Source organism: Oreochromis aureus, linkage group 23, assembly GCF_013358895.1.
Source record: "Oreochromis aureus strain Israel breed Guangdong linkage group 23, ZZ_aureus, whole genome shotgun sequence".
Taxonomy (NCBI): Eukaryota; Metazoa; Chordata; class Actinopteri; order Cichliformes; family Cichlidae; genus Oreochromis; species Oreochromis aureus.
The window spans coordinates 45,797,486-45,819,238 of NC_052963.1; the positions used below are offsets into that span (position 1 = coordinate 45,797,486).

The window sequence follows — 21,753 nt, forward strand, 5'->3', positions numbered from 1 at the left end:
TATCAGTAAACATGGGTTTTAACTTTTGATTCACTGGAAAGATTCAAGGATTTCCTTGCAAATACGACCTAAAGCTAGCCTTTATCACACAAAGGGAGGAAGCAGGCATCTGGGAGGAGCTACGCTGTAAACTCATTTCTGAGAAAAGCAGCGAGCCACCAACAACACGACAGCCAAATGTTTTAAAGTGAGCTGCTGGGAGAGTGGAGCAGAAACTGCGGGAGAGAGGTGAACTCGGTCCCTGATTCATTAAGAATGTGATGTTGTAGAGCACTACAGGGGAATTCTTAAAGAAGCCAACACCTGTTCCAAGAAGCTTGATGACTAAGCAAAACCTGCCTTTTTTCCACAGCCACAGTCAGGCACATGAAGATCAGTCCCACGCTCAAACTCAGGCCACAGTATGTGAGGGAGACGCCATCTAGTGGCATCACTGAGCAAGACAAGGTGCGGGAGGCACCGAGAACACAGTGCGACTTTGAGGTTTACCGGTTTGCAGGGTGAGCAGGCAAAATCCCCGGACATGCCCGTATATATGTATTGATATATATTTATTATCCCCACACACCGGAGCTAATCACGTTAATTATGCGCACATTCCATTTTCTGATTCAGCGCTAAAAGTTTGGTGTGGCACATGCTGGCTCCAGTCCATCAATCACCAAGTTTTTCTCTGTTCAGTCAAAAGAATATTTACGCAATAAAGCGAAACGACAGAAATTAATTTCTCCTTTCTTTCTCAAAACTTTATTTAGCCCACAAATAATTCATTGCTCATAACTTGTCTCTGGCTTGAGACATTACCGTTATATGCGTACATGCTCTATTTGCTTATTGATGAATTTAGGAAGCTGGGCTTCATAAAACAGTTCAACAAACGAATGGCGACAGCACAAGTGAATCTTCTTATGTCCACCAGCTGGGAAGCACTGACGTAATTCAGAGGGAGACATGTTTTCCCTTAAAGATGTTCCAGCTTCCCCCCTTATAAATGTGCCTTCATTTCCATTGTTAGTTTAACTCCTCGGGGTCCTCTCATAACATGCAGACAATACCTTTTATTTGAACAGAGCAGATCGCCCAGCTAGTAGGAAATGTTTAGAAACGAAGAGAAGGCCTGTTTTACGCAGTGGCTCTTTCACACACGGACAACGTGGAACAACCTGCCAAAAATTCACCACACACACACACACACACACACACACACACACACACACACACACACACACACACACACACACACACACACACACACACACACACACAACATGTTGCTGTGCCGATATCCGCTCAGGCTGCAGATTCTTAGGTGATTTCTTGTGCAGTTGCTATATTGGTTCACTGGGTTTTTAGCTTGACTTTCATAAATATGACACACTTTTGTTTGTTATTCTGTGCATATCCAATTATTCAGCGTCCTGTAACTGCAGCTGCATTAGCTGGTCAGTATGGGAAAACAAATTCAGTACGTTTCTGTCCTTTAGTGCATGCTTAAACAACACTTAAACACCTTGGCATGGATTCAGCAGAGACTCCCTCCGTAGGTGGGCCTAGCTGCTGCTTCAAACCAGTCGGATGTCATTCCTGCATCAGGCACAGCACAGAGCGCCTCGGGCCAAACGGCCTGCTAATTTTTTTTTTTTAAGTTTTTTTAGATGAGATGAGAAGGTTTACTTTTGTCAGCATTTAGGCGCTGAGCACTTTCTACAGCTCCATTTCAAGCACTGACACAACCTCCTGTGGGACTGTGACAATCCTGAGTCAGGGTTGTTTGAAAAAGATAAACTTCATCCATATGAGTCCAAATCTAAACATGTCGCTCCCATTACAGATTAAGAATTGCGTTTCTGGGAAAAGTAGTGATAGATGATGAGCTTTGTTCTTTAAGTGTCAGATTTGATGATCCTGACTGTAAATAGTTAATGATTTTGGAAAAATGCCGTTTCTAGCTCAGGGTGGGGCACTCGAAGCAACTCAGCTGATGCAATGCTGCCATAGTAGGAGTGATTGTTGGCATAAAAAGAGATTATTAGTGTATAAAGTGCTCACATTAAATGTAGCCCTTATTCAGCCGGCCTACAATCTCCAACATGCTTACATACACCAAGACAAAGGGCGTAATAATAGCGATGATAATAATCCTTTCTTTCTTTTTTCCCTCCACATTTTGTAACTTCTGGCCGCCTGAACTCTCATTAAAAACAGAGCTGGGATTTTCTTTGTCTCTCTGAGGGTTGGCTCGGAAAGGTTTAACAGAATAGTTCTCTGACAACCTCTACCGGTTTTTCCTGAAGATGCGCCCCAGGCTTCACGAGGAGAAGCACACAAACTAAAACATGCAGTGAATTAGATTAAAGATGACGGACACTTTTTTTTCTTTTACAGACTCACATCAACGAGTCATGAGAGGAAACAATGTTTATTCTCTCTCTGCCGAGATGATCTAGTCTTTAATAACGTCTCTAATCTGGATTGACAGAAATGTAAGAAGGCGGTGACTCTCTCTCTCGCTCTCATGAGTGGGTGTGTCTTCGTGTCTGAACACGGCGTGCTCCAGTAGATAGACAGCTGCATTCACCTTTCTACCTGCCAGGTGAGACACGGAAAAGACAGTCAAGTCCTCGCAGTTAACCAGCTTCTTCATCATTCTGAGAGGAGCTGAACGTCTGAGTGATCCGCTGACCTGCACGCCGGACAGGTGAGCTCATTTACCCGTAAATACACACTGTGTTGCTGTTTTGTTTGCACAGTTATGCAACCCATTAAACCAACTGCCTTGATGATCAGGATGTATGTCATCGTGTTTTTTCCCCTCCCCAGTTTCCAGGTAAAAAAAAAGAAAAGAAAAAAAGACCCAATCAAAAACACCTGTTGCGTCCGGCTGACCTGTGATTATCAGCGCAACCCGCAGTGCTCAGTATCATTAACCAGGTACCAACAGCTCGGTACCCGCACACAGACCTGCTTGCACTTGTGAGCTCCGCGTTATTTGTGTTTGTGAGCCAGCAGGTACAGGAAGAGCACGCGCGCTTCCCCCTGGACACCAAACGCCCGCCTCTGACCGCAGAGAGATTCCCGCCTGCAGAACTTGTGTTATCCGCACAGCTGGAAACTTTGCCTGGGAATTTCTGTGCTCAAAAATTTCAGTCATTGTTTCTGGTCGTGTGTGTAACTTCCCATCCCGGCCTTTAGCGCAGGGCTGCCTGCCACATGGTTTGGAGGGATTTCTTTAAATCATCTGTTTTAAATCTGGGCTGCATAATTGAACTATTTTACACAGCAGAGTCAACATCAGTGTGACCATTGTATAATTTGATTTGTATTAAAGCAGGACTACAACCTAACAGCCGCATGCTGGTGGGCCTGACCTCTTCATGCATCTGCTGTCCGAGCAGGGTCTGATCTCCAGAGGATTTCAGCGGTTCCTTTAAGAACATTGCCCAAACTGAAGCCGATCACCTGTCCACAGAAGCAGCCACTTTTCTGGCTATTCAGGTGTAGCTTCCAGTAGTTCAGTTGTGACATATCCCATGGAGGGCATGGCAGTGGTGTTACCACTTGCAGACAAACCTTCAGTATTTCAGGTATGTTGGTGAACCAGCTCTGCTCTACTCTCAGAGGAAGGGTGTGACTGTACTTTTCTTGAGAGTGGCACAATTTAATTAAATCTCTGACGATAAAAAGCTACCTGCTGCTGGCACCAACCACTTCACACAAGGAAGTTATCGCACACTGAGCACATGACTTACTTTAACACAATGAAAGGAAAAATGATTGCTTGTTTTCCTATGCAGCAATAAAAATGAAACAGCACTTTCTGCTGTATTGGTGTTGCTTTTATTTAGCATGGCTGAAATCACCTAAATGACACTTAAAACATGAAGCAGAAGAGTGATATTAAACAAACCTGGACGTCAATCACAGTTCAAACTGATTTTTTTAAATTGTCTTTCTAGGTGTAGTTTCTTGAAGTCGAAGGTTTTCAAGATGACTCATAAAAATCCAGAGGTTTTGAGCAGTTTCTGCCTTTGGAAACTCAAAACCTGTACTACAGGTAAATCTGTGGTTACATGTGCGAAGGTCAGAGGTCACTTGAGGTTTCAAACATTCTGCATTACGGGATCTGCCACTTCAGGCGGGCCCCAGAGGGGGCTACTGCGGGAGGTGCTGTCAGAGTGAAACTAAGTTGATTGAATATCATGACCAATAAACTGTGACCTTTAACACTAAAATCCCCCCTGTATTCTTATTAATGACTGAAGCTGTGGGATGTAGTGGGCATGGCAGGTGAGATCTGACTGGCCTACAGCTTCACAAATTCATGGTGTAAATGCTGATGCAATTTATTACATTTTGAGATGCTACAAGTAAAAGCAACTTATTAAATTCATTTTACTTAAAAAAAAAAAGTCCAACATGTTGATTCATGATTGGTAGATTGCATAAAGCCCTCGATCAAAGAAAACAGACAACACATGAAACCAAAGTCACATCTGAAGCACAACATACACAAATACACGTCACTGTGATCTGTACCCTCGCCAACTGGAAGCATGTCCACTAGGTGGTGCTCTCATCAAAGAATAAATTAGACCCACCTCAGTGGGTGCGCCAGCTCTGCTACAACCACAACTTTAACCGCCCCCCCCCCCAATTTGTAAAGTCCCTGAAAAACAACACGTATATGGCACAGATCCCATTCAGCAAGTCGCACGTACTATAATTCAATGATGGTTGCACGTTTGTTCAACGCACTGCAGACGAGAGAAAATGGTTTCTGCTAACAGCACGGGGGCTTGTTCTCCACGCAGATTTATAATTTCAGCAACATTTATTACAAAGCAAAAGCTCTAAGCAGCACCAGATGCTCAATGAGTGAATCATTTTGAGGCAATCAAACATTTCAGCAATGTGCTCTTCATTATCCGTTTTTTTTTTTTTTTTTTTTTTTTTTTCATATAACCAAAAATATCAGGCCCTGAAGAAGTAGAAAACAAAACACTAGAATATGTCAATACGAGCCGTCTCCTGTCTGCAAGTAGGAAGTATAAGACAGGGAAGTCCTGGAAGTGACAGCGGGGAAGCTTGGTCAATGAAAACTGAGGAAACCATGTGAAGAAAAAAGAAATGTACAAAAATATAAAGCTCCCTTTCTCAATAAAGACAGTGAGTAGGATACAAGGTTTCATGGTGGGAGAACCCAACAGTTTCCACATGATTTGGTCTGACAAATGTAAAACACATGAACGCAGATTTAAACACAGCATCTGAGCTTGAACTCAGGTTTGACACACAGGCAACATACATGCATTTCATTTGGTACTGGTTCTTTTATGTGCCAGCTGGAAACGACAAGCTCATATGAAATACTGGCAGAAGAATGAAATACTGTACAGCAGGATGAGCGAGCAGATATTTAGTTTCTACAGAGAGCGATTATTATTGGCTGTTTGCAGCTTTAGCCCTTTCTGATAATAAAGAGGGAGCCAGTTAATATTGATACAGAGCTGAAATGCATGTACACATCTGTACACTCAGTAAGCATGCACATAGAAACAGTGAGTCATATACAGTCATACCACTACAGTTTAAGAGTGACGGGGTTTAAAAAAAAAAAAAAAAAAAGCGCCCCTCACAAGCAAAAAGACGAAAACACGTCGAGCTGATCGATGTCCACGGATCGCCGCAAAGCTCCACCTCTTCTGCGCTGGAACAAGGTGGTAAACGTATGAAAGCCAGAGCTACCAGCACCGAAATCAAGGCTTATTTCTTTGTTTCATAATTACAGCAAAAAACAAAATACAATGCGTCCCTTCAGAGTCAAAGGCTGTGTGGCACATGGGCAGGCCTCACAGGGCCTCGCTGCACAGCACGGCGAGACAGCAGAGGTGCAGCACGCTGTAACAAAGAAGCTGCCACGTTGGTATCTAAGACACTGTAGTAGCCACGGTGGACCAGACGAGCATGTCCCATGAAGAGTCTCGAGGAACTGTGACGGTTACATCCAGCAGAGGCTTTCAGCCCTTTGATGGCACACGATGACCACAGCAGGGGGGGCAGTTCCTTCATTTACACAGCAAAGAATCGTGGGAGATTTCTTTTGGCCCGGCTTAATGTCACGCCAGTTCAAAGAAATATGCAATCACATTTTACAAATAATTTAAAAAAAAAAAAAAAAAAAAAAAAAAAAAAAGGGGGGAGATGAGTGTAATTCCAGCACTCACATATCCACTTCCTCAACTTTGGGCCAACTTAGGAATATATTTAAAAAAAAATAAAAAAAAATCCCACTGCCAACTCATGAGATTGTCCACAGGACTCAGACCAACAGTGTGGATGGGTGAAAATAAAAGATAAATACAGACACAAACAGGAGGACCGACAGCATGTGTGGACACGGTGGAGAGCCTGAGTCACCGCTTGTGATAGGCACCTGGAAAACATGGAAGAGACAGAAAATGAGCTCCATATACTGCAGTGCCACTTATGCTGCAGTGTTTATGGACTCAAGTTTTCCAAGGTAGAGTTCAGGAGTTTATTAATATGAGTGATTCATCTCGTCACGAGAAACCAGCTTTGGTAGAACTAAACACCTTCTGTGTGTCTGCACTCTCACCTGTTCAGGTAGGCAGTGCTAAGGAAAGTAAAGGTAGATGTTCCTATTTAGACATTTTTCATTTGAAAGAAATGAAGCTTTTCATGTTAACATTGATGATGTCAAAGATAAGGCCCGGGGACCAGAATTGGCCCAGAAAAGACTGAACGAGCCAACTGGACAGTGAGGAAAAATGTAAACTTTAGACTTGTAACTTTTTTCCTACCGATTTACACGACACCAAAGAAATCAAGTAAACTTCTTAGTTAAATACTGTAGTATTACTAGTATATTTAGTTAATTAAACTCCTGGAGTCCGAGCCAGTGTTGAGTTTGACAGCCCTGATCTAGACCGATGCATTTCTATCTGCAGGTTCAAAGTTAACCCTTCCTTCCCAGAATATACGCAGCCAGGACCGCTGGGATTTCTGAAGAGACTAAACTGCAAAAACACCAGTGTTGAAAAGGGACAGCAGCTGCCTTGTTTAGGATTTCAATTACCTCTGTAAGATGGATCAGGTCTGGCCGGAGCACGAGGGGCAGCAGGGTGATCTGGGTAGACGTAGCCAGGGCCCACATTCTCATAGTCATGTGTGCGTGGCTGTGGAGGCCTGAAACACACACAGAAAATATTTATTAACAATTTCTGCTTCTTTACTGAATGGACATTTCTTCTGGTGAGAGCTGTGTACCTCGGAGGCTTGTAGTTCTTTTGCCTTTGGTACTCGTACTCCTCTTGTGTTCTGGGCCGGACAACATCCTCGGAATTTGGCTGGAAACCAACAGAAATTATGGTTCTTGTCCCACAGAGGAAATACAGTTTTATATGGAAAAAAAAAAAAAAAAAAAAAAATCATAGCAGAACTAATTCACCCAAAGCACGCATTTTAAAAATATGCACGGTCATGGAAAATTACCCTGTAGTCTCCCTCTTGCCGCCTCCTCTCCACTGCCATCCTTTCCATAGCCAGCCTCTCCCTCTCCCTCTCCTTCTCTTTCTCCCGTTCGCGATTCTTCCTGTACTCCTTTTTCTCCTGCTCCATCAGCAGTCGGGCGATTTCCTGGCAGAGCGAGGCGACTAGGTCATTTACCCCAGAATATTTCCTCGCCCTACATGTTACATGACATAACTCTACACAAGCGTCCCAAATGTCATCAGAGAACACCTGGTTCACATGAATCAGCCAAAGCGACACCTCCAACGCTGCAGAGCATCTTTACACATAACATCTGCTTAATGGCTTCACAGACTCAGGCTGAATAAAGCCGGCTCTGAACTTGGAAATGAAGGATATATTTATCCTGTGTTAGAGGAGTTTCCACACTCACCTCATCTTGTGCCACTTGGGCTGCACGCACATGCATCTGGCTCGCCTGAAACCAGTGAAAAGGTTACATTCTCACACAGACCGAGGTGTTACGTAACGTTGGAAATACACAAGAAAAACACTTTCAGTTTGGTTTTTGACATCAAGGCTTAAAGTTCTTTACATGACTGACAGAGTAAAATGCTTTACTGTCATTGGCTCCAGAGCAGCCAATCATGTTTCATCATGTCAAATCAAATCATCTACAACAAAAATACATTTATGGGCAAATTTATTATTCAAACCTTTTCATTTCATTACAAACAAAAACTGATTTCTAAACAAAGAAGAAGAAACTCAACCCCACACAGACCAACACGGACCTTTAATTTTGCTCTTTGCTCACACTGTTTACTAACTATAAGCTGATGTGATTGTTCCCTGTACATCACCGCGTGTGCACACATGAACAACATGTACTTCTCTTCTGGTTTCCTTCCTCACCTTAATTTCCTCCTCTTGCAGTTTCCTGGCCACCTCCAGGTCCTTCAGCTCTTGCTCGCGCAGATCGAGCTTGGTCAAACCCTTGGTGGCCTCACTCAGTCCGTACTCAGTCTCTGGCATTACTGACCCACCGCCACGGTGCGCAATACGACCTGCAAAAGGCAAATCATGACTAACAGAGTAGGGCTGCGACGATTATTTATTAGGATTCATTTCCGCAAAAGGTAATATCACCTTAAAGGTGCAATTTACACAATTACAGAAAATGTAAAGTTTTTAATCATTTTTCTTGATAAATTAAATTATTTATGGATTAAAATCATTTTCTGTTGAAGGATCAATAATTTGATGCCACATTCACACGAAAATACATTGAGCAGCAGTTGGAATAAAGCCAATACACCTTTAAAAAACAAACAAAAAAAGGGCTGCAGTGCATCTCCACTGGTGTTGTTCGCTGCGTTTGGGGTTTTTAAAACCTGCAGCAGCTCTCAGATCAGTTAAAACAATGAAAATTGTAAAGTTTAGCTTGTTCAATTGACAAGAACACACAACCAGCTCTGAAGCCCTTTATCAAGGAAACATTTGAGCTTGTCAAAGCTCATCAAGCTATAAGAAAGCACACAGCACGCGCCTCCCTCCAAGCACAGAGAAACGATAAGAAAACTCCACACAAGGCCAAAGAAATCATTGGACTCAAACCTGTTAGAAATCACAAAATCGCTGTCCTCCTCATAGAAACAGTGAAACGAACATGTTTATTAGCGATTGCTGTTAGACTGACCCACCACCTCAGATTGGCACAGAGAAAGGTTTAGCACACCACACAAACACCCCCACAGAGCCCAGAGGGAGTTCGGGGTGATACCTGTCTCTCCACTGGGTTGACTATGACTGCGTTCCCTGCCACGACCCTCCCCCTGTTGGAGGTCCCAGAACTCCCTGCTGTCTCCTCTGCCTTCATCGCCCCTGTGGTCTCCAAACACCTCATTGGGGCTGGACTGGACACGGTGGCGTCCCCTGGTCCTTCTCCCTCTCTCAAAATCCTCCTCTTCCCCCTCCCAGGAAGCCCTCCCTTCCCTCAGCCGGTCCCGGCTGTGTGCTGGCTCCACAAAGTCCTCTTCAAGTCCTCTCTCCCTGCTCCGGGTTCTTGCTCTTTGTCTCTTTTTATCTCGATGTCCGTGTCCCTCTAGCTGTCTGTCCAAACTTCGTCCTCTGTTTCTGGATCTTTCTCCGTCCCTCCCCTCTGCTCTTCCCCACCTGAGGTCCTGGTCTCTGTCCCTCCTCCGGTCTCTGTCCCTCGTCTGGTCTCTTGCAGTATACATCTCGTATTCCAGTTCTCTGCCTCCGTCTCTGTCGTACTGCCTGTTCCGCTCCCTGTCCCACGTTTTGTCCCTCTCTTTAGGAATTTGGACTGGAGGTGGTCTAGCTGGTCTCTCTTTCCTCCTCACCACTCTCTCTGTGTCCTCGTACCCTAAATCCCTGGCTCTGCCAGTCTGTGAGGGCTCGTACTCTGGATACCTGTCCCCATGCTTGCCTCTGTTGGGCATCAGGTGCTCAGGAAAAGGATCTGCGTGCCTGCTACGGCCTCCTTCTCCCGGCAGATAGTGCTCGGGGTCTCTGGAGCGACCACGGGGTGTTGCAGCATCCAGTTTTGGGTGTCTGCTCCTTTTAGGTTCTGTTGAACTATAATCTGGAGAGTAATCTCGACGTGAGCTGACCGGAGCATCGTATCGCCCGGGGGATGTTGGTGTGTGATGACTGGGTTTGTCCAAGTCTAGAGGTCTTCTTGCAGCTGAGCAGAGTGAGAAGGCATGATGACGATGATGATGATGGGTGATGAAAACAGGGAAAGTTAACAACAACAGACAGGTGTAATATAAGCCAAGACAGTTAGTGAGCACCGGGTTAGACAGCACCTGTGAGGAGAGCGGTGGTTAAAAGAAGCATGAAATGCAGAAGATGATATTAAATGAACCAAAACGTCCCAGCAGTGGTTACTGTTGCTAAGACAGCAACAGCGAGTGTTAGCAGCTATCAGACAGGCTGACTGGATATAAAGGCACTCAGGACTCATGATGGGACATCAACCAGTATATGGTGTTTTTAAATGGTAACAAATGAAAACCAGTGTGTCCCCACACACAGTCTACTTCTCTATTGCACTCCACATACCGCTGCCTTTGTAAATACAGATGCTGCTCGATGGACAATCCTACTCTCAAGAATCCTGCTCATGTTGGTCACTTTATGTCACTCATACTGTAAACTGTAAAGCTGTCATCTTAAACCACTTCAAGGTCACTTTAAATCTGTAAATTTAGACTGTTATTGATCCTTTTTACCTTAAAGTGTATATTTATTCCTTTTACCTTTACCTTAGTCATAAGTGTATATTTATTTCTTACTCTTCTTACATTTATTGTTGTTTTTGCACTGAATGGAACTGGAGCGTCTCGTCTCTCTGTATACTGTACTGTATAAAGCAGAGATGACAATAAAGTTTACTTTGACTTTACTTGAGCTACCCTAGTATATTTGGCACTTTTATTACTGATGGACAATCTTCTTTCTCTTATTCTCAGAGTCCAGCTGCTGCCGACTACACAAAGCAGCAGTGCTCTCCATCATCCACCTGCTTCACTGGTGCTGTGATTGGACCGACTTTATCTCTGGTGTCTGAATGGAGGTTAAATAGTTTTGTTCTGCTCCAGAGATCGGCTACAAGCTGACGGGTCGATGCATGCAGGTGGAGAACTGTTGAACGCATTACTGTGTTGATCGTTTCAAGGCGACAGGACAGAACGAGTAGTTAGAGTCCATCTGCAGGACGAGAGGCTTACAGCAGACAAAAACCTGACTAGTAATAAACTGCTTGGTCATTAGAGTACATGTTATATACTGATTATTACTAACAGTATATTGACTTAAGAAAGTGTCCCTGTGTGTGAATACAAACACCCGCCCCCCACCACCATGAGAACAACCAACATGTGCATGAAAACCAAACTGCAGACACACCAACAAAGCAAACTGATGATCTGAGCACGTTCACCTTTAAGAAAACCAGTTTGTTGGGAGTCGACATGTGGCTGAGAAATGTTTCAATGAAAACAAATGAGTGGAAACGCACAGAGAGAAACACAAAGCTCAGGCCAGTCCTCGCTGCACTACCAGTCAGTGCAATGGCATTCCAGTTATTCAACCAGCAGCAGGGAGGTACGAGCAGAGCCTGATACCTGCTCAGACTCCCACGGACATTCGCCGTTTGCTCACCTCGTCTCATTTTAAAAAATAAAATATTCTCCTATTTTTTAACCTTTGATTCTACACTGCAGGGACAGCTGTTCTGTGCTGGTTTGTGATGAGAAGCAAAATGTTTTTACATGTCAGAGAGAGAATCTTTGTTCTGACATCATCACAGTCACAGGTACAAACACCCAGTGGTGACGTTACAGGTGAGCAGTTACATAACTTATCACAGTCTGCGGTCGATACAGAGAACAAGCAGGTGGACTGACAGCGAGAGAGGCTCGCCCGTCCCTGTCTGTGCTAACAAAGGGCCGCTGTTGGAATAAACACCAACACTGAAACTATTCAAATCAGCTTCTGTGACAGTTTAAATGAACAAACGAGCACAAGATAAAAATCACTCACGAGCACTTTAAGTAGAAACTGTGATGTGTGTGTTGAATTTTTGCAGAGCACCAAATTGTTAGAAACGCAGACGACACACTGATGTTTTTGTCTGTTGACTAAAAGGAAAAAAAAGATTTTCTTTTCTGCTTCCTATGTAGGAGTGACACCACTGTAGTGGTTTAGTGTTATGAGTCAATCTCAGAAGAAAAAAAATCCAAAGGGTAGAAACAGGAAAGCTGGTCGTCAGCGTGTCAGATTAGATTTAGCAGCTGCAGAGAGAAAAGCTGAGCTTTTATTAGCCAGGAGGGAACAGGAAATGTACTTCCTCCTACACTCAGAGTCACAACTGTGGTTCAAGACCTGCGACCGCACTAATGCCTCAACAAGACGCAATAAGAACGGCCGCAGCGCTTCAGGCACAGAAGCAATCGTGATGGCAATCTGACAGGCCCGACATTTTGCATTAGGACTTGCAGCAAAGCCTCAATTTTTCAACGTGAAACATAAAAATGTGACACTGAGGTGCTAACACAATGTTTTAGAAGCCCAAAAAATGTTTTTAAATACATCATCAGGAGTTAATCTAAAACTGCTCTCTTAATTCATTAAATGCCAACTCTGGTACCAAAGCACAGCATCTTCAGACTGAAGCAGCGCTCCTCACTGGGAGTAAAAGGACGAGTTATTTCCCTGCAGGAACATGTAAGCCTTCCTTCAGGGTTAATTATGTGCTTATAAATGCATTCCAAAATCTTCAAGTCAGCAACAACCTCCAGCCCCATGAGCGTTAGAGACACGCCCACCGCACTCAAAGCTGGAGACAACCAAACCCAGCACAGAAACAGAGACCGATCATCTCCCGTGACCTTACTCACCAGTTTATATTCTTCTGTGAAAAGCTGTGACAATTACTGTCTTTAATTAAACATCATTAGAACTACAGTAATACAAGTTTGCCTATAAAAACATATGATTATTGATTTTTGGAACACCCACACACACCCGCGCGCACGCACACACAATCTGAACAAACACGGACTTAGAAGTGACCTTGAAGCAAACTGAAGCAGGACTAGTGTGTGTTATACCTGAGATCTCTTTCTTATCGTTATGTCCGTCTTACTCTATTGTGCTTTTCTTTAACTCTAACTGTTAAATGCTCCTGCAGGACGCTCATACAGCAGTCAGCTGTTTTACAGATAGAGGAGTAGCTTTGCTCCGACAGCCATCAGTCAACAACAAATGAGGCATTTACATAAGTCAGCGCTGCTCTCCTCACCTCCATGTTCATCAAAATAATCTTCATCAAAGCGCGTTTCCAGCTGCTTATGTCTCCTCCTCTCCTCTTTCATCTCCTTCTCCTGCAGCTTACGAGCGATGGCCTACAAACAAACAACGCAACAGTAAACATGTCGTCCCGCACCAATGTAGAAATGTCCCACTTGGACAAAGGTCATATTTCTTTGGGTGCACGTACAGTAGCTCCCTCCTCAGGCCAATTAGCACATGCTTTGTACACCTTCTGGAGCACGTAGGAGGCGATCTGATCCGAGTTAGCTCACTCTGACTAATCTAAAACAGTGTTGCTGAAAGCAGCTCTGTGTCCCCTCTGATTGGGAAACAGAATCTAGGATTTCTCAGCTTTCCCCTTTATCAACAATATCATCGTCATGTAAAAAAAAAAAAAAAAAAAAAAGGTCCTAATTACTTTGGCCTTTCCACCTTTTTTATTTTTTAAGGAATAAACACTGGTGGAAACAAAGGCGCAATGATTGGAAAAGAATGACCCACCCTAAACAGGAAGACTAGAAACAACTGAGGGGTAAAAACAAGCAGGACTGGCTTCAAGTCCACGTCTGCTTCTTACCGCATCTTTCTCTTCTTGCTGTCGCTGTCGCTCTGCCTGTCGGACCAGTTCCTCCTGAATCTCCTGGGCGATCTCGTTATCTTGCCGCTCACTGAGGTTCACATGTGTTGTACGCGTGTACGAAGAGAAGAAGCAGGAAAATGTTACAGCATTAGGAAACTATATACATCAGGTAGGGAGGTGAGATCCTTCTGATGTAATGGAAACATTTTTAATTCACAGCTTTGCTTAAAGATACATATTTATACTGACACATTTGTTAAATAAGCATTATTACACTTTTTAACTTTGTCTCAATTATTCTGATGACAAACTCACACACTGGTGCTGAAACTGGCTCTGGGACTACACACGTTAGATTGTTGTGTATATAAAGGTTTAAAAACCTCACTGACTTCAACACTGAAGTCAGTGAGGTTTTTAGTCAAAAACACCATCTGCCTGCAGGGCTGGTGTGTGAAAATCATTACAGTGTGTACAGACGCACCTGAGTGTGAAATCTTAACAGGAGGAGGAGCTTATCCAACCCACGCCGTACCTGGATTTGACCTGGGCGGTTAACGGCTCAGGATGAATTAAAGTGGCACATGTAAACAAACTGCTGCACCTGAGCATCTTTAAACATTATGTGCTGAGAAAGAAGTGATGCTGTTTAGTCCAGCGTCTAAGTGACAAGTGTGGGATGGACGGCGGTGTGAGCTTGGAACAAGACCGGCAGCACCGGCCAGCATGCATCGCTGAGGCGTCTGGCCTCGCACCCAGGGAGTGCAATCCCTCCACTCGAGCCCTCCATGTTTGTGTGTGTTTAAAATAAGTGGGCTCTGTGAGTCAGCGCTTTTATGTTGATTAAAACTGCAGAGCACAGAGAGAAAGACTCCAAGTGCGTTTTTGCACACTTGGGATTAACTCCCGCTTTGGACTGAAACAGAGACAACAGAGCTCTCTGCTATGTTCAGGTCAGCGGAGCCTGATTTATGTTTCTGCATCAGGCCGCTGTGGTTAGTAAGTGTACACGCTGCATTGCTTTGGACATGCAGCTGGAAGCAACCCAAACCCCTCGGGAATATAATTATATATCAGCGGTGACAAAGATACCACATAGACTCCATAACAACTGAAGAAGATCTGTTTACCATTTGTTTCTTCTTCTGCATGTTTATAAAGCAGGATAAAGACTGAAAGCATTTTGTAGGCTAGCATGAGTCTCCTAACACAGATATAACATGCCTTTAGCACAGACCGGTTAAGAAGTCTACTACATCCTACGCCTAACCGACGCATGGCTCAGCAACATCTCCTCTTAAATAATCTGAAAACCAGCTGGTCAGCACAACCAGCTCCAAGCCTCATGACTGCTCTTTGGCAAAAACAAGATTGAAAGCATACTGAATGACAGGATCTTCTCATTTATAACAATAACAGTGTTAAACCTACTGTGAATGATCACTCAGCAGGAGTCACCTATAGCGCTGTGCTGGCTGACCTTGCTGCTGGAGCATAAATCTGTCCGAGGACGGGGTTTGCGAGTAATTACATGAGATTAGACTAATTGGAAACAGATGCTATCAAAGTAACTAATAACGCTCACAGTAAGTACTGCTGAGTAATCTGATGACTTCAAAAACCCTCGAGGTGCATCAAGTGTTTCATTTCAAAAACCAAACACATCCAACCAGCAGATTCTTATTTTCCTACTTGGACAAATGTTGCTCATATATACAACTATAAACAGGCGCGTGCTTTTATGCAACTGCTGACTCTAGCATGACTTTTCATTAGCACAAAGCTCAATGATTAAATGTGCTCAATAGCATTATTGATTTGGACTTTTTCAGCAGCTGATCCATCAGCCACGTCTCCAGTAATTCCTGCTCTTCTTATATCTAACAGGTGTGTATGAGGCTGACGTGTGAGGGACACCTACATGTCCACGTTCTCTTTCTGGGTCTTGATCTTGGCCCTCTCATCCTCCTCCTCTTGCAGCTTCTTGGCCACCTGCAGGTCGTTCTGCACCAGACGGCTCTTATAGACGTTGGAGGCCAAGTGGCTCTCAACTGTTGAGACACACACACACACACACACACACACACACACACACACACACACACACACACACACACACACACACACACACACACACACACACACACACACACACACACACACACACACACACACACACACACACACACACACACACACACACACACACACACACACACACACACACAGAGAGCAGGTCAGGCTTTACTATCAGTGAGATAAATGTTGAACAGCAGAGTTTATTTACACATCTACACTTCAGCGTCTGAGGAGGACTAGTGTTTAGATGATCGGCCGAGCACAAGATAAACGCCGAGGACGCGGCCGTTTCAGCCTCTGCTATTGAACCGAGTGCGCTCTTAGTCACTGAGAAATGAACGCTGGCAGCTGAGGCGTCGTTCCAAGGTTGTGTGACGGCATGTCGTCGACCATAACAGATGAGAAATCCTGTTTGCTGACGCACTTCTAGCACTTTGTAAGCAGAGCATCACTCACTCGCTCAGCTCTGTTTCATTTTGTTATTGATCCGGGACAAAATTACATTTGGCAATTTGTACGCGAGGAGCTCCATGAGGTTTCTGTTTGTGATTGGTGGGATGAAAAGAGGAAACCATGTCACAGCTGTGCCAACGTGATAACAAGTCAAGGGACCGACATCGATTTGTTTTTGGGTTCTCTTGGATGATGCTGTGATTAATTTTTCATGTGCTGACAGCCCATGAAAAAAATAAGTCTGAAGTCACACCGTAAAATGAAGGACATTTATCCACTGCCATGTTTGCCATGTCAACAGCAATCTGGATTCATCTCTCAAGGAAACAAAACAGACGTTGTGAAATTTGTTCACTTCATAAAACACAACCTCGGAAGAAGCCTCGGGTCATTCAGGAAAAGAAACAACGCTGAGCTGTGTGAACATCAGACACACGAGTGGAAATCTGCACAGTGAAAAGAAGCAAACACAGAAACAGAAGATGCCAAGTGCTGACACGGCCTTGAAGACATGTTTCCATGTGACATTTGGACACTTTGCTCTTCTGCATGCTCAACATTTTGAATGGAAATAAAAGCCAGCTGTATCTGCACATCAACTCAAACTCAATGTGCTTAAAATCTCCGTTTGGGACGCCATCTGCTCATGTGATCCAAGACAAAAAAAAAACAAAACGGGGGGGGGGCTGCATATTTAGAGGACTACTGAAATATATTAAACGGCATCCTCCCGTTTCACTTCCAGGGTCAAAGGTGAAAGAACATTCTGCCAACACAAACCTGATCAGTTATTGTGGCAACAAAGGAGCAAATGGAAATGAGCCTTGGTTGTAGATCCCTACAGCTTTAAAAGGGTTAACGACACAGGGACAGACCCAAGCACAATCACATTCATTACAGCTAATCTGCACTGAGGGTGTGGCTGGATGACATCTGCCTTTCTCTTATTTAGCAGAGCTCGTGGCACAATTTACCCTTATATAGTTATACAATTGAGGAAACGGAAAGACAAACTAGTGTCCACTACAGCAGCGCCTTCTCTCGGTTCACACTCTAAACTTAGTGCAAAGCAAAGGGTCACCAGACTCAATAATACAGCAGTGGCCCATCTCTGATGCTTCTTGGGTTTTGTTGTTTTTAAACTAAATGCACGGAGGGAATCTGAAAAAGACGTTGATGTGAGATTTCAACAATTTATCTTGATGCAATTACAAAAAAAATATTTATAAAAAAAAAAAAACAGCAGACAAGGGAACGTAGCCCTCAATAATGACTCTAATTACTTGCATATGTGCTCACATTAAAGCACCAGCTAGCGTAAAAGGAGACACAGATGCAATGTGTTCAGCTCTACAATCAGAGCTTTCTGTGCTACAGCTGCTGCACACAAAAAAGCCACATCCCTGCTCTGATACAGAGCTTTGTGGCGTCCCACAACAGGGCTCGATTAATTGTGTACCAGGGTTTATACAGGCTTAATCAGACTGCAGCCACTGACACCATGCTCTGCCCTGCAAAAAAGCAAAGTGGAGCCTTGTGGGCTGCACACATGCTTTTACTGCTACACTCGTAAAAAATACAAACAAAACATAATTCAAAGCTTGATTTTTAGCAAAGGGATACCAAATGATTTAGGAAAGGAACAGAGCTGCATGACAGGAACAATCTGCAGTTACATAACAAGCCCGATGCAGAAAACAGTGCAATAATAAATGACACCAAGTGTTTAAACAGACTCTCCACATACAGACCTCTCTGTGTAAACTTTGATTTCTGTCATGTGAATAAAACAGCCAAGCTTTCTTCTGCCTGAACACAGTCAGGGAAAACAAATGTCTGAAGGAGGGAAGGTGGCACTGTTTGTCAAATGCTTGTTTTACCCGCGACACTCCTCAGGAGTACAAACTCATTTTATCAAGAGTCAAGCTGAATGTGAGAATGAATGAGAACCACCGCCTTAAGGTAAAAATACTGGGACTAGGACGAAGAAAAACCCCCAAACATGACTAATGTGTAGATGCTTACTTTCTTGTTCCTGGAGGTTATAGGCCAGGGAGTGGTCCTCCAGCACGGCAAAGTCTCGGCACACTAAAGAAAGGAAGAAAAAGAGACTTCGTTTAAAAACGAGTGCTGGAAAGTGTAGCAAATGTTACAATCACTCAAACAGCCCCATGTATTCAAACGCAGAGCTATGCTACCAGTTAAACACAAGCTTGAGGAAGAAGAGACGTCGATTTGAATCAGACTTTTCACGGTTTCATGCGTTTAACATCTGGCGCGTCTTCCCACATGTGCTTAAGCAATAAAAATGTATTTAAAGTCTAGACGGAAGGCAACGTTTCAGAATTCCACCAACAGGGAATCAAATGTGTCACGAAACTGAGAAACTACTTTTACTGAGAAACTACTTCTACAACCATTTTTTTAATCCTTTTTTTTGTAAATCTGATAAGCTGAGCAGAGTGAACAGCACAGTGCAGCACATCATTCTTAGGAAGCACATGTTAAGCAAAGTGATTTTAGTCCATGTCTGACCTTCTGGAACTTGTTTTTGGATCTGAGATGAACTGAAAGTGAATGAGGAACCACTCTCTGTACTCAGACTAAAAAAGCACTCAGGGTTTTTTATCTTGACAAGTTATTTTAAGGTGAGAAGAAGTGAGAAAACGTTTTGTTGCTGCACTGAAGTGCCATTCAAAAGGCAACATTTGTAAAGCTCATCTAGTAGAAAACACATCCCGAAGTCAGTTTAATGAAACGTGTTTGTGTATAGCCAAATAAGCTACAGTAAGTAAAGTAAGATTACACTGAATTTTCTATCTAAGCTGAGTTTTTATGACGCAGGACTCTTTCTTTTCCTGTCATTTTCAGGCCTGGCCAAAGACTAAAAGTCCACCAGCCACAACCTCAGCTCTGTAGAAAGAGAATAAGAATGTTTTTCTTAAAGAAAAAAAGATATGAACTGCTCATTTTCCATATCTACACAACAAATCTAGAGCAAACTTTCCAGGCTTGGTTTCGGTATCACTGGTGCTGCCAAAAGATTCATCCTGAAAACAACAGTTTAGGCTGATGGAGTAGGTGGGGATTTTTCCTCAGAAAACACCCCCAGCACCAAACACCATCCCGACACATCCACCTGATCCTTCTCAAAGACGCACACAGCTCGTCTCTCTTCACGTACACTGCTCCAGATCTTCAACAGCAAATGGTTTCCTGTTAAGGGGAGCTAAGGGGGCAGTTTTAGGCCTTTCTCACAACGTCAACTAAACATGAATGTGGACTTAAACGTTCTGTCAGCGTAGCTTAACTACCCTTATTTAGCAACAGTACCGTAGCATCATATAAACAGAATATTCTGTCATGGCTTCATCTAGCAGGAAGCCTTCAGCACTGTGGAGCTGGCACCGGATCGCTTCAACAAAGCAAAAGCAATCTGGCATCATACATATTCACCAGTGTCGATCAGTGGCGTTTGTGGAGCTCTCTTCCTTACCCACACACGGCAACCTCACCCCTGCCAAGCTTTCAGCCCAAAGATTACTTCATCCACATGAAATATTAATAACCAGTAACTGCCTGTGACTGTGTGACTGTAGAGATCGCTGTGAGGGAATCGTTCACTGTTAGGCAAACGCAATTGACAAATCATCCAGACTGCGTTGTTGTGCACGATGGCTAATGACAGATGCTTTGAAGGAGGATGACACCTCCACCTCCGCCAAGCATTTTCTCAACCATATGCTTAATCTTCTTAGCAAAGAGATTGTATCGTGGCTGCTGCAGCTTTATGTGTCAACAGTACTTTAACAGTTGCTTTTAAACACACTTCAGAAGAATTCAGCACTATACCAAGCAACAAGTGAAAGACGGGTTACAGCTGCACTCGCGGTTTAGGTTTTCACACCATCATTCATTTCAGGACCTGAAATAGAAAATAGGTCTAACATGTGTGCACTATGCAAATAGATGGACAGTTCTGCGTTTAATAAACCACAAGAACATCTAAATATAAATAAATATTTCAAGTTCATTTTTGCACCTTGTTGTTTTTACTGTTTTCTAACTTTTCCAGCAGTTTTGTAGAGTCCATCCCTTCCCAACGCAGACTAGACAAGCAGTGCAGGTTTCTTCTCTCTCTGACCAGAATAACAAACATCCTGCCCAGCAGCTGCTTCACACTAACAGGTCCTTCCCACCAGCAAAGCATCCCATCCATAATGCTTTTCCATATAAACACCCCCGTTTCCATTCTGCTTTTCAAACCCACAAACAATAGCAGACCTAGTTCTGGGTGTCTATGTGGCAGAGAGCTGGTGGGATTCATATTCTGAACAGTCATAACAAGCAGGAGGAAATGGCACCAGAGAATATGAGAACGGGGGGGAAACAAACAAAAATCAAACAGAGCTTGTTTTCAAAACTCTGGCTGGACCACATACCTTAAAACAGGAAAACAACTCAGGTGACAAAGTTACAAGTCATGTAAACACAGCAGCTTGCCACACAGCACATTTCACCAGCCCAGCACTGTGTTTAATATGAGGAGGATCTCACTGTGTCAACATGTACACAATACACAAAACGGTGTTTCCCACTGTAAACTTGTCTGGATGACACCTGCACCCAGACTGACCATCTAACTCCAGCCTGAAAAGACTAGTAAGTGTGCTAGCATCCACTAGCAGCGTGAGCTAAAAGCCACATTAGCCGTAGTGCATGAGACAAAAAATAAACACCTGCGTTTACTCGGTTAACATTAGCCTCGCTACAGTTATCCTAACGTAATAGGCTGGCTGTTTAAGAGCTAGCTTGCTTTATATTTTTCCAGGAAACATGTTATGTGGACATTACCCTCTTTCACTCCAGGTAGTTTATTCTGGTCGATGCTAACGTTACATTCAGCCATGTTGTCACGGATAATAAGTAAAAAAAAAGAAAAGAAAAAAAAAGAAAAGAAAAAACCCGTTGACGGTGAATTACACTTCAGCGTTTCTTCCGAAGGTTAACGGCAGCCTGATTGATCGCCTTTACTCATAAACCCGATTGATGGTTCAGGTGCTGGACGACCCTTTGATTAGTTTCGGTAACCACCCTCTCCTGATACGTCGCCGCTGTAATTGCCAGGCTGTTACTCTGCTGTAGCTAGCCTGTCAGATTGCTAGCTTCCCTCCCTCCTTACCCGGCCAACAGAGTAAGAGGATACTTCCTGTCGAGGTTTTTCAGAATAAAGGACCGGCTTTCGCAAGAATTGCGCAGGAAAAATAAATAGATAAATCACACACACACACACACACACACACACA

The 21,753-nt window shown here is 43.6% G+C and overlaps 1 protein-coding gene and 1 long non-coding RNA gene across 4 annotated transcripts; one reads left to right on the top strand and one right to left on the bottom strand.

Moving 5' to 3' along the window:
• Nucleotides 1-2,427: 2,427 nt before the first annotated feature.
• ccdc50a (coiled-coil domain containing 50a) lies at nucleotides 2,428-21,629 on the bottom strand. Of its 3 annotated transcripts, none has more exons than XM_039606660.1 (12): nucleotides 21,302-21,629; nucleotides 18,473-18,535; nucleotides 15,837-15,966; nucleotides 13,913-14,003; nucleotides 13,325-13,427; nucleotides 9,275-10,201; nucleotides 8,407-8,558; nucleotides 7,925-7,969; nucleotides 7,513-7,656; nucleotides 7,288-7,367; nucleotides 7,097-7,206; nucleotides 2,428-2,586 (listed from the first exon to the last, which is right to left on the bottom strand). In XM_039606660.1, exons 1-12 carry the CDS (start codon nucleotides 21,354-21,356, stop codon nucleotides 2,444-2,446), a joined length of 2,043 nt encoding a protein of 680 aa, XP_039462594.1. In that variant the 5' UTR covers nucleotides 21,357-21,629; the 3' UTR covers nucleotides 2,428-2,443. The 3 variants fall into 3 exon arrangements, with proteins under 3 accessions (XP_039462594.1, XP_039462596.1, XP_039462595.1); XM_039606661.1 differs by lacking the exon at nucleotides 2,428-2,586 and adding an exon at nucleotides 6,200-6,433; XM_039606662.1 differs by lacking the exon at nucleotides 9,275-10,201 and having other exon boundaries at nucleotides 2,429-2,586; nucleotides 21,302-21,625.
• LOC120436189 lies at nucleotides 2,596-6,193 on the top strand. The gene is made up of 3 exons (XR_005610224.1): nucleotides 2,596-2,698; nucleotides 2,821-2,931; nucleotides 3,329-6,193. It is a non-coding gene; the product is annotated as an uncharacterized LOC120436189 (long non-coding RNA).
• Nucleotides 21,630-21,753: the final 124 nt, after the last annotated feature.